Genomic DNA, 11665 nt, shown 5'->3' with positions numbered 1-11665 from the left:
TAATAGCCTTAATGGTGCTGATGTCATTGACTCTGGAAGTCTATGAAAGTACATACACAGTCCTTTTAAACAATCAGGCTCTGTATTGATCATAAAGCTTACCGGAGGCAAATTTTGACAAAACTGGTTGTTAATGTCTGTACTTCGAGGGTTCTTTCAAATAATGTTTACTGGTCTACAAAAGAACAATTTTAAGAAAGATTGTAACCTCAAGATAGCTTGTTAAACTACACACAGAGAGAACGGCTTCTGTACTTTAAACTCTGCGTGAAAATATACCCAATTCTCCTTATTTGGTAAAAGAGCCAGGTCTTGGGGAAAGCCTTAGAAGAGGAGACAGTGAAGAGTGTACAGAGGTCTAGAGAGGAATTTCAGAGATTAGGGTCCAGACAGTCACCAATGGTGGAGTGATGAACATTGATCTTGCATAATAGGTCTGAAATGAAGGAACAATTGACTCCTTGAATGTGGTAGAGGGCCTTATGTGGTGGGAAGTTTTTGAAAACAAGGACAGGAATTCTAAAATCGATGATGCTAGATGGGAGCCAGTGAACGCGTGTTTGATGCAGGTTTACAGTGGGTGGAACATGGGAGGCTGATTGAGACAGTAAGTCAGAAAATCATCGTGAGGGCTTCCATTTCCTGCATCTCTGAATTTCTTCGACTGCTTGACAGCTCAAGTGGTGAGAAGCCAATAACTAAATCTCGCTGCAGGCAACAGTAAGTTTGGATACAAATGAGCACAGCACCTGCCAACAAGCCGTTCAAGCTCTACAGCAGTACAGCAGCCCATTTCCCTGGGTAGGGAAGGGGGCGGACTGAAGTTGCTTGGCTCTAGTGAATTTAAGTGAGCTGCTAGGTCAGCATCTCTTTCTGACCCAATGCACATGAACATTTGTTACAATGTACTCCCCATGACATCTGGCTGTGAATATGCTGTGCCTGGATACCTGGTTATATCATTGTTGTGGACGATAAGTACTTTTCTCTGAGAGATCCGTGATGTCTATGGCCCTCTCCTCTTGCAAGTGCAGATACTAATGTGTAGGGATTGCAACAGAAATTTGCTGCAATCCCCTGGTTTGCCCATATGTTGATCTCGTTACACTCGCTCTACAGCTGTATCATTGCAGATGCAGGCTAAGAGTATTGTAATAATCTTTCCTTTGTATATTTTTGCAAGGAAAAATATCTCTGGCTAACTTTTTCAAATCATTTCAATATGTTTGTGATATCTTTCTCTAGTGGAGCTCTTCCAATTCCTGTTCCTCAGATTTTGAATTATAAACAGCAATCTTCCCTCATCAGTAGGCTATCTGTTGGTTCAGTTTGTGTCCCTGATGGCCTAGTTGGCTTGAGTTCATACACTCTCCAATGCAATGCCAGTTGGCTGATCTTTTGCCAGCTCTGTCTAAACTTCCCAGTTATGTTGGTTTATTGCTGGCAGAGAGGTGTGGCGTGAGGACAGACCTATAGATCTTGCTTTTCCAGGATTCGCATCATTGCTCTGCTGTCTTTGAGTCATCCCCTAACTTTTCCCCTTTAACTAAGCAAGTGAGAGTACTGGTTTTCGAATATTAACTAAATTGATGCAAAGTAAATTGTAGGAATTTCAACACATCCAAACCATGGGATATTAGCATTAATGCCTGATCTTTTATGAATCAGTCTGACTGTGTGTGCAATATCCAGTTAACAGCATCTGATGTGTATTGGTCTGGTACACGTGTAATGCACAGTCAGGTGCCTGTGTCGAAGAGGGCACCCAATATTCATTAAGCGAGTTGGTCTATGTGTGTTTATCATGCTTCACCAAAAGTGACCAGATTTAAATTCCTAAACATTACATTCTGTACAGGTGTAATGTGTTTCATTGTGGGTTTATGTGTGATTATACAGTAGCATTATGTGAATTAGTCTGGGTATATATGCTGTGTGCAGCTACCAGAATGTGTATATCAGTGAGTGTGCAAATGTTGACTGTAATGTGTATTTGTGTGAGGGGAAGAGCAATGTACGGTTGACAGTGTACTACTGGTTGTAGGTGTGGTGTACCGTTGTCTGTGTATCACTGGGTTTGTAGGTGGTTGACTATGTATTGCTGTAGGTCTAGGTGCAATGTAAAGTCTGTGTACCACTGGGCATCTATGCAATGTGCAGTGGTCCATGTATCACTGTAGGTGTATAAGCGATGCACAGTTGTCTGTGTACCACTGGGCGAATATGTATTGTGCAGTTGTCTATGGTTAAGTGTGTATACATGATGTACTGTTGTCCGTGTAGCATTGGACATGTTTGTCATGTACAGATGCCTCTATACGTGATGCACAGTTGATTGTATAGCTGGATGTATACACCATTTACAATTGATTCTGAGAGTCTGTATATACTTGGTGGGTCAGTTGGGTTTGCAATGTGCCTCGGTGAGGAGGTATATTTGGGTCAATTCATTGTGTCCTGGTACAGTAGAGTGAGTCGTGCAGCGTGTCAGCCTGTGCATCTGGCGGTGTCTGTGTGTGTGTGTGTAATGTTTTACCCCTGTCGGAAGGGGCGATATTTCCGTGGGATCGGCGCTGGGGATCGGGTAGCAGGAGCTGATCGGGCCGGGCCGGTCTCAGTCCGGTTGAGGGATAGGTGGCTTGTATGTCAAAGACCCCGGCCGGGTTAGCCTGCGTGCCCCAGCGCTGCTCCTGGGTGGGAGATGCGAGGGAGCGGGACTATGTCGACCAGCTCCACAGACGCCCGGCTGGAGTGAGCGCTGTGAGCGGGGCGATCGGGAGCCGGTCCGGGAGGAAGGAAGGAGGCTCGGGATCTGGAGAGGGGGCTGGCTGAGGAACCATGGCCGATGTCGGAACTGCCACCATCACCACCAGGATTAAAAAGCTGCTACGCTCTCCTTCGCTCAAACTGCGGAGGAGCAAACACCACGGCGCCGGGAAGAATATCACAGACAAGGTGAGTGTCTCCGGCTTCTACCGAGCCAGTGCAACACGTAAGTAGCGGCCGTGCAATGCATTGCGAAGATTGCATTAAATGCAACCCGATATTAAACGAGAGCAGCGTACTAAAAGAGGGTGCAAGGTGAGTGGAACACAATGCAAGCACAGAATGCACAGGAGCCCCGGGTGTCATCCGGGCAGGAGGCGAATGTGGGGGTGGGGACTGTGCAGGCATCGGGAGAGTTTCAGATGCACGAACAATTGAGCGATTAATTGCATTAAGTGACTGGATAAAAGAGTTAGGTGTTTGCTTGTAACGGCGTGGTGACAGGTAACGTGGTGCAACGGGGATATTGTAGCGAGTGAACGAACAGGCGGCACAGCCACCAACCCATATATAGTGATCGCCCGGCAGAGAGAGCAACTTGCCATGGCAAATCAGTGAGCGCATTTTTTATTATTGCTGAGCGTGCATTCGTCTCAATGGAGCTGAGTTTTGTCAGAGGTGTGCAGAATTTATGCTTTGGTGTCTCAGGTTTGCCTCCCTTTGGTTCAGGTCTTCGGGCAGTCACCCTGGCATTGTGGTTGCGATTTGAATTGTAGCTTTCCATCCACCTGGAGTGTGACTATTCATGGTTCCCTTAGCCTGTGCCTGAAATATCACTGTTCGTAAGTCAGCTTGGGTCTAGGATGTCACCATTCATGCCGCACTTCTTCTGTCAGTGCCCTGATTCGCCATTAATTCTGCCTGTATCGGGAGTGTCACAGCCGACTGCCAGTGTCAGTATTGTGACTCACAGCATGTACTAGGATTGTCACAGCTGACTCTCCTCTCTGCTGTAACCAGCATGTCACAGCTCTTCTTGCAACTGGAATGTGGTAACCCACTGTACTTGTGCCTGGACAATCACATGTCACTCTGCCTGTATAGGGAGTTTCACAGCTCACCCCGCCTGTATCAAGAGTGTCACAGTTCACTGCCCACTCTGTGCTTATATTGAAAGTGAAGTATCACTGTTCATGGGGGTCTCTCCGTCCATGTCTGGAGCGAAACGGTTCACGGCTCACTTTGCCTGTATCTGGACTGGAATATCACTGTTCATGGGTCCCTCTGCCTGTATCTGGAGTGTCATGGTTCACAGTTCACTCTGCCTGTATCTGAACTGGAATATCACTCTTCATGGGTCTCTCTCTGCCTGTATCTGGAGTGTCACTCTTCACGGCTGCCTGCCTGTGACTGGAATGCTGCTTTGCCTTGATCGGAATCTATATGGAGTGTCACAATTCATGAGATTCTGTCTTTGTACCTGGCATTGGTATTCATACCATGCTTTGCCTGTGCCGGAGTGGCAATTTTGAATTTGCCCCCACTGGCGTAAATATTGGTCTGGAATAGCTTTCGATACGGCTGCTTCCATTTCTGTTGAGCAGGTGTACAGGTTTTACATATATTGCAGATTTCCCTGGGTTTCATCATACACAATAAGGACTGAATGTGACTATGGGTAACTATGGGTCTTCAGGACTATGGAGTGATAGCTGATGGAGAGAAGAATGTCAAGTTTACCCTTTAAGAGCTTGGTGACTGGGAGACAGGATAAGACAATAAAACGAGAGGGTGTCAGAGGATAGGATGGTGCAGGATGCAAAACATCCAACAGAACTTTGGATGAGCTGAAACAGAGGGAGTGTGAATTGGCAACTTGACCAGAGGAGCATTGGAAAAGTTTATCCCTGAGATGACCAAGGCACGGACAAAGATTTTATGGCCAGATTAAGATATCTTTATTAGTCACATGTACGTCGAAACACACAGTGAAATGCATCTTTTTTTTGCGTAGAGTGTTCTGGGGGCAGACGGCAAGTGTCGCTATGCTTCCAGCGCCAACATAGCATGCCCACAACTTCCTAACCTGTATGTCTTTGGAATGTGGGAGGAAACCAGAGCACCCGGAGGAAACCCACGCAGACATGGGGAGAACGTACAAACTCCTTACAGACAGTGGCCGGAATTGAACCTGGGTTGCTGGCGCTGTAATAGTGTTATGCTAACCACCAAACTACTGTGCCTGCCCCGTAATAGTGGTAATAGACAGTGGTCTGAGTTGCATCCAGGTCCTTGTTTTGGAGAGGGTATGGGGTGGAGGCTAAGCTCACGGTCAAGTAGGGTGTCAAAGCTTTCAACATTCCAGGAAAGGATGGAGGTGGAACTGTTTAGGGTGCAGAGATTGTGAGTGGGGTCAGGAGTTCAAAGTCAATGTCTTTGACATTCTAAGTACTTAACTAGAGAAATCCAAGAGTGGATCAGCAGTCAGAAATAATGAAGGGGTTGAGAGAAATGGTCAGGTCGGGCAGGGTGTCATTAAGGTTCCTCAGTCTGCAACATATGTTGTGAAGGGAGCAGCATCTTGTGGGTGAGAAGTAGGAATCCTGTAGTGGGGACTTGAATGGTATAGGAGGTAAAACTGGTCAGAGGGACTGTGACAATGGGATTCACAGCACAGTGGGCAACAGTGGAAAGGGACTGGAAGATGACATTGCCAATTCTTTTGTCAGCTTGGGCAGCAGGTTTTCCTAGCTCATTTGATCCTATAGGCCAGGTACATTATCGGCCAGGCTGCATCTGTCCTCTTGAAATCCTTGCGGCACTTTTTGGTAGAAGACTTGAGTCAATGGAGAGTGACCACAAAGGGCTCATTTCTTGCTAAGTTCCAGCAAGTCAGTGAAGGGGCCAACTACATTGAACCACTGCACCCCTACTAGATGTCAGATCATTGCAGATCAGGAATTTAATCTTTTCTTGATTTGAGGTCAAAGTTTTATTCTAATCCTGCTCAACATAATTGTTTGGTGTATGATCTTGGAGGATCTTCCAATGGATGTCAATTCAAGTTCCTGCCTGCCCATTTTGGAGGTTTTTGCCAATGTTATAGCTTCTAATGTTGATGTTCCTTGAACCAAAACAGTTTACCCAATCAATCGTCTTGCTGCTGTTTGTGAGATCTTACTGGGCATGGAGTGGTTACATTTTTGACCTAGGACTCAACACCTCCCTCTGTAACTGGATCCTTGACTTTCTAACAAACAGACCGCAATCAGTGAGGATAGGCAGCAATACCTCCAGCACGATTATTCTCAACACTGGTGCCCCACAAGGCTGCGTCCTCAGCCCTCTACTCTACTGCCTATACACTCACGACTGTGTGGCCAGATTCTGCTCTAACTCCATCTACAAGTTTGCAGATGATACCACCGTTGTAGGCCGTATCTCAAACAGTGATGAGTCGGAGTACAGGAAGGAGGTAGAGAGCTTAGTGGAATGGTGTCATGACAACAACCTTTCCCTCAATGTCAACAAAACTAAAGAGCTGGTCATTGACTTCAGAAAAGGGGGCGGTGTACATGCACCTGTCTACATCAATGGTGCTGAGGTCGAGAGGGTTGAGAGCTTCAAGTTCCTGGGAGTGAACATCACCAAGAGCCTGTCCTGATCAAATAATGTAGATGCCACGGCCAAGAAAGCTCACCAGTGCCTCTACATCCTCAGGATGCTAAAGAAATTTGGTTTGTCCCCTTTGACTCTCACCAACTTTTACAAATGCACCATAGAAAGCATCCTATCTGGATGTATCACGGCTTGGTACAGCAACTGCTCTGCCCAAGACCGCAAGAAGCTGCAGAGAGTTGTGGACACAGCCCAGCGCATCATGGACACCAGCCTCCCCTCCTTGTCTTGGTGTAGCAGCCAGCATAATCAAAGACCCCACCCACCTGGGACATTCTCTCTTCTCTCCTCTTCCATCGGGTAGAAGATACAGGAGCCTGAGGGCACGTACCACCAGACTTAAGGACAGCTTCTACCCCACTGTGATAAGACTATTGAACGGTTCCCTTATACAGTGAGATGGACTATGACCTCACGATCTACCTTGCTGTGACCTTGCACCTTATTGCACTGCACTTTCTCTGTAGCTGTGACACTTTACTCCGTACTGTTATTGTTTTTACCTGTAGTACATCAATGCACTCTGTACTAACTCAATGTAACTGCACTGTGTAATGAATTGACCTGTACGATCGGTTTGTAAGACAAGCTTTTCACTGTACCTCGGTACAAGTGACAATAATAAACCAATACCAGTACCAATACCAAATAACAGGGATCACTGAACTTCAAAATAAATCATTTTATTTGAAATTCTCCTCTGATATAAGGATGATAAAGGATTGGTGTTTTTTTCTCTCTGTATTCTGTATTAGTTAGTGTTCCATCAAGTAACTTTGGAGTTAAGCCATCAGGAATTTGGCTGGACTCTTAAGTGGTGGATACATTTTCTTGCCATCCTTGTGGCTATTGTTTACTCACTAGGTCAGGGATCTGATGTCACCTGGTGTGGATATCAAGAATCAAGCATGTCAGACGGAAAGGGGGAAACTTGGTTGTTGTCTGTGGTCATCCTCACACATCATTTGTTTATGTAATACCTTTCACAACCTCAGGTTGTCCTGTCCCCTAACTGAGATGTCTAGAATTAGGGGTCACTCTCTCAAAATAAGGAATTGGCCATTCAAGATTAAATTGAGAAGAAATTTCTTTATTCAAATGGTGGTGAATCTTTGGAATTCTCTACCCGGGAAGAGGTGCTGAGGGAGGAGATCAGTTGTGTTTTGACACTCACCAATTTTTATTGATGCACCATAGAAAGCATCCTAACTGGATGCATCATGGCTTGGTATGGCAACTGCTCTGCCCGGGACTGCAAGAAACTGCAGAGAGTTGTGGACACAGCCCAGCGCATCGCTTCCCTGTAGCTATGACACTTTACTCTGTATTCTGTTGTTGTTTTTACCCTGTACTATCTCAATGCACTCTGTACTACCTCAATGCACTGTGTAATGAATTGATCTGTACGATCGGTATACAAGACAAGTTTTTCACTGTACCTCGGTACAAGTGACAATAATAAACCAATTCCAATACCAAATGGCAGAGCAGGCTTGAGGGGCTGAATGGCTTATTGTTGCTCCTATTTCTTATGCTTTTGATCTTCAGAACAGCTCCATGTAATCATTTCCATGTACTTGGAAGAGCTTGAATTTAACAACTTGCCTGAAAGGCAGTTCTGCAGTGTGTGGAGAGCTCTTGCAGTGGTGTCAGCCTGGATTTCTGTGCTCACATCTCTGGAGTGAGGATTTGTACTTGGAACTGTCTGACTCAAGCAAGTGGACTCATCTCTGAACCACAGCTGACATCCAGAGAATGAGTGTGGTAAAGGGTGCAGACACCAAAAGAGGAAGGGAAAGAGACATCAGACAGGAGATGATGGAAATGTCATTCAGTCATGGAGCACAGAAATGGTCCCTTTGTCCCACCAACTTCATTCCAACCTTCAAGCATCCATTTACACTAATCCCATGTTATTCTCCCCATATTCCTCTCAACTACCATTTTTTTCACTTACAATTTACAGCGGCCAGTTAATCTACCAAACCGCACGTCTTTGCAATGTGGGAGAAAACTGGAGCACCCGGGGGAAACCCATGTGATCACAGGGAGAATGTGCAAAGTCTATACAGACAGCACTGGAGGTCGGGATTCAACTTGGGTCACTGGAGCTATGAAGCAGCAGCTGTACTAGCTGTGCCATTGTGCCAAAGTAGGAGGAGCAAAAATGGCAGGTCCAGAGAAGGGGATAAATTGTGGGAGTAATTTAGAGTGTAAAAGGCAAAGGGGTAGATAAGATAAGATATTTATTTATTAGTCACATGTACATGGAAACACACAGTGAAATGCATCTTTTTGCGTTACTGAGAATGTGCTGGGAGCAGCCCGCAAGTGTCGCCACGCTTCCGGCGCCAACATAGCATGCCCACAGCTCCTAACCTGTACGTCTTTGGAATGTGGGAGGAAACTGGAGCACCCAGAGGAAACCCACGCAGACTCACGGGGAGAATGTACAAACTCCTTACAGACAGCAGTGGGAATTGAACCCAGGTTGCCTGCGCTGTAATAGTGTTACGCTAACCGCTACACTACTGTGCCGGAGTAGCTGATAATGGAGATTGTGAAGAGGAGGAAGTAAAGACAAAGTTGGATGATGTGTGGGAATGCCCAAAACTGAACCTTTAATTGTAACAAAAGGCCTGTGATGAGAATCTCAGCTTCACACAAATCCATACAGGTAGCAACCATTTTATCAGGCTCTAAGTAGTCTCCCAAGCCTCCAATAAGTTGGGTGGAAAGTATATGCTCTTTAGAAGTTGCATGTGTCGTCCATGGGCAAAATATTCAACAGGGGTCCAGGAACCTTTGCATTGAGCCTCTTGTTGCTTGAGGCCCTCATCCAGGACGTGGCTGGTGCTACTGCTGCTCTAGCTTCTAGGCCCTCAACTTTCTCCCAGTTGGTTTGTGGAGAATGAGAATAAGTGACAAACATTGTTTCAGAACCAATTGCTTCTTTAAACCTCTCTCCCATGTTCCTACCACTCTCACCTTAAACATCACCTTGCTCTTTGGCCCCAGACCCCTTCTACTTGGTCACCCACTTTCAGGAGCTTCTCCCGTTTCTGACTTCTCATTCCATAACTTATTTCCATTTCCTTGGCCCCTTGCTGAAATCCCGGACATGTCAATTCCCTTTCCTGGATGTTATGATTTGACAGTAGGACCCACACTATCCCTCTCACCCAAATCACAAGTGTTGATAACCCTTGTCCTCATAATACCCCAAAAAATCATCCTGACCCTAATTGTTCCCAGTCACTGGTGCTTCATCTCCTACCATCTTTTCTTCTCTTAAATTCCTTCAACATATTGTTGATTCTAAACTGGAGTTCCTTATACTTGTTGTTGATTCCAAACTTAGTGACTGCCCTTCCTGAAACTTCATCTATTACAGTTTAGTTCCACCTTTTTGGAAACACTGAATTGACCCTAGCCAAAACTATACTGCTCTAGATCCTCTCCTTTGTGACCCCATTTCCTGGGACCTACCCTGTTTAGTTGCACCCACTACATTAGGGTCTCCATCAGGAGCTTTTCTTCCCTCCTGCATCACGACCTCCAAGCTTCTAACACATCCCTTTTCATCACCTATTTGTTATTCACACCCTGCCATGATGTGATGCACAGAGCAAACCCTCATTTGGACTTTGTTGAAGCTGGGCAGTAAGTAATGGGCTGGTATATCCCCTGACTCCTTTATACATTACAAAGTGCACATTCCTAAAACAACCCCATCCCCTGACCCCTGAGATATCTTATCCAAAGCCCTGGTCCTAATCCCAAACTGCTAACTGTATGTCTAACTCCAAAACACCAAACCCAAAATCATCGTCCTTTAAATGAGCCTTTAATCCTCAAACCAAAGCCTTTAACCTTTTACCTGCTGCTCTTCAACAAAACCCTAACACCTAACTTCACACTGAAGTACCCCCAGTCACAACCTTTAGCATAACTGCTGCTTCTTTGGGAACTGGACTTTTATGTTGTACCTTCTAACATAATCTCAGTCTGGGCTGGATAATCACAAGTAAATTTGGACAGGCTTATCAAAAGCCTAGTCCAAATCAAAGTTACAGAGGCCAGTGAAACTATGAATCATGGGAGAAGAGAAAACAAACATAAGAGGGGGTTGCAATTACCCCATTGCTCATAAACCCAACCCCCAGCTATCCTTTTGTTGGTTAACAGATTGACCGATATGTAGACTTCAGCCCAGTTACCAAGATAAGATAAGAGAAGATTTCTTTATTGGTCACATGTACATTGAAACACACAGTGAAATGCATCTTTTGTGTAGAGTGTTCTGGGGGGCAGCCCGCAAGTGTCGCCACGCTTCCGGCTCCAACATAGCATGCCCACAGCTTCCTAACCTGTACATCTTTGGAAGGTGGGAGGAAACCGGAGCACCCGGAGGAAACCCATGCAGACACAGGGAGAACGTACAAACTCCTTACAGACAGTGGCAGGAATTGAACCCGTGTCGCTGGTGCTGTAATAACCACTACAGGACCGTGCCTGCCTAAATCTGCACCCTTCCCCACAATACAGTCCCAAGTTGAACTGGATCAGTTGCAAGCTTTTCATCCTGGTTGGCCTCACTGATTGATTGGCCTTAATTAAACACAAAGACCAACATATAGAACTCTGTCACTACCTCAGCCACTTACTACATGACTTTGGATTTTTAAAATTTTTTTTTTCTCTTTGATTTTGTGGGAATAATTTGTAGTTCCTTTTGTGGGAATAATTTGTAGTTAAAGGTTAGCAGGAGCTGAAGTCTCATGCTGGAACTCTAAACAATGCCAGAAGGTCTTGTGATATTACCGGTGGTTCCTCCCACTGCAGCAATAGTTCCTGATGGCAACTGTGAATTGTGTATTTTTATTTGAGGAAATCTTTGAACCTCTAGGTGTGGTAGAAGGAAATGCTTCAGCATGCTCCTGGGTATAGTTGTGAGGTAGTTCCTGAACAACCGCTTGTGTCTGACTGTGCTCCCTCTGCGTACTCTAACCCAAGTGTGTACCAGAACACTGTGTTAACAAGAGCTGTGGAAATCATGGCTGAAGGTGAATTCTTGCCATGGGACTGGTTACTAGTGGTTGTAAATGTTATCAACCTGGGACCGTGGAGATCGGATCTGGTGTCAGAACGATGAAATATGGAATAAATGCGGGACCTGAACGAATTGGGAGTCCTGCTAAAGCTGATATGAAGAGCAAAC

At 45.5% G+C, this 11665-nt stretch overlaps 1 protein-coding gene across 2 annotated transcripts in view; it reads left to right on the top strand.

Annotated features, from left to right (window-relative positions):
* Positions 1-2535: 2535 nt before the first annotated feature.
* mapkbp1 (mitogen-activated protein kinase binding protein 1) overlaps positions 2536-11665 on the top strand; it is a 156432-nt gene continuing 147302 nt past the window's right edge. For both annotated transcript variants that reach the window (XM_052012062.1, XM_052012053.1), the window contains exon 1: positions 2536-2955. In XM_052012062.1, the coding sequence (XP_051868022.1) occupies positions 2839-2955 (117 nt within the window). In that variant the 5' untranslated portion in view covers positions 2536-2838. The remainder of the gene's footprint in view (positions 2956-11665) is intronic.

This window comes from Pristis pectinata, chromosome 1 (assembly GCF_009764475.1).
Source record: "Pristis pectinata isolate sPriPec2 chromosome 1, sPriPec2.1.pri, whole genome shotgun sequence".
NCBI classification, from domain to species: Eukaryota; Metazoa; Chordata; class Chondrichthyes; order Rhinopristiformes; family Pristidae; genus Pristis; species Pristis pectinata.
The sequence above is the reverse complement of the archived record's forward strand: the minus strand, read 5'-3'. Positions and strand labels throughout refer to the sequence as shown.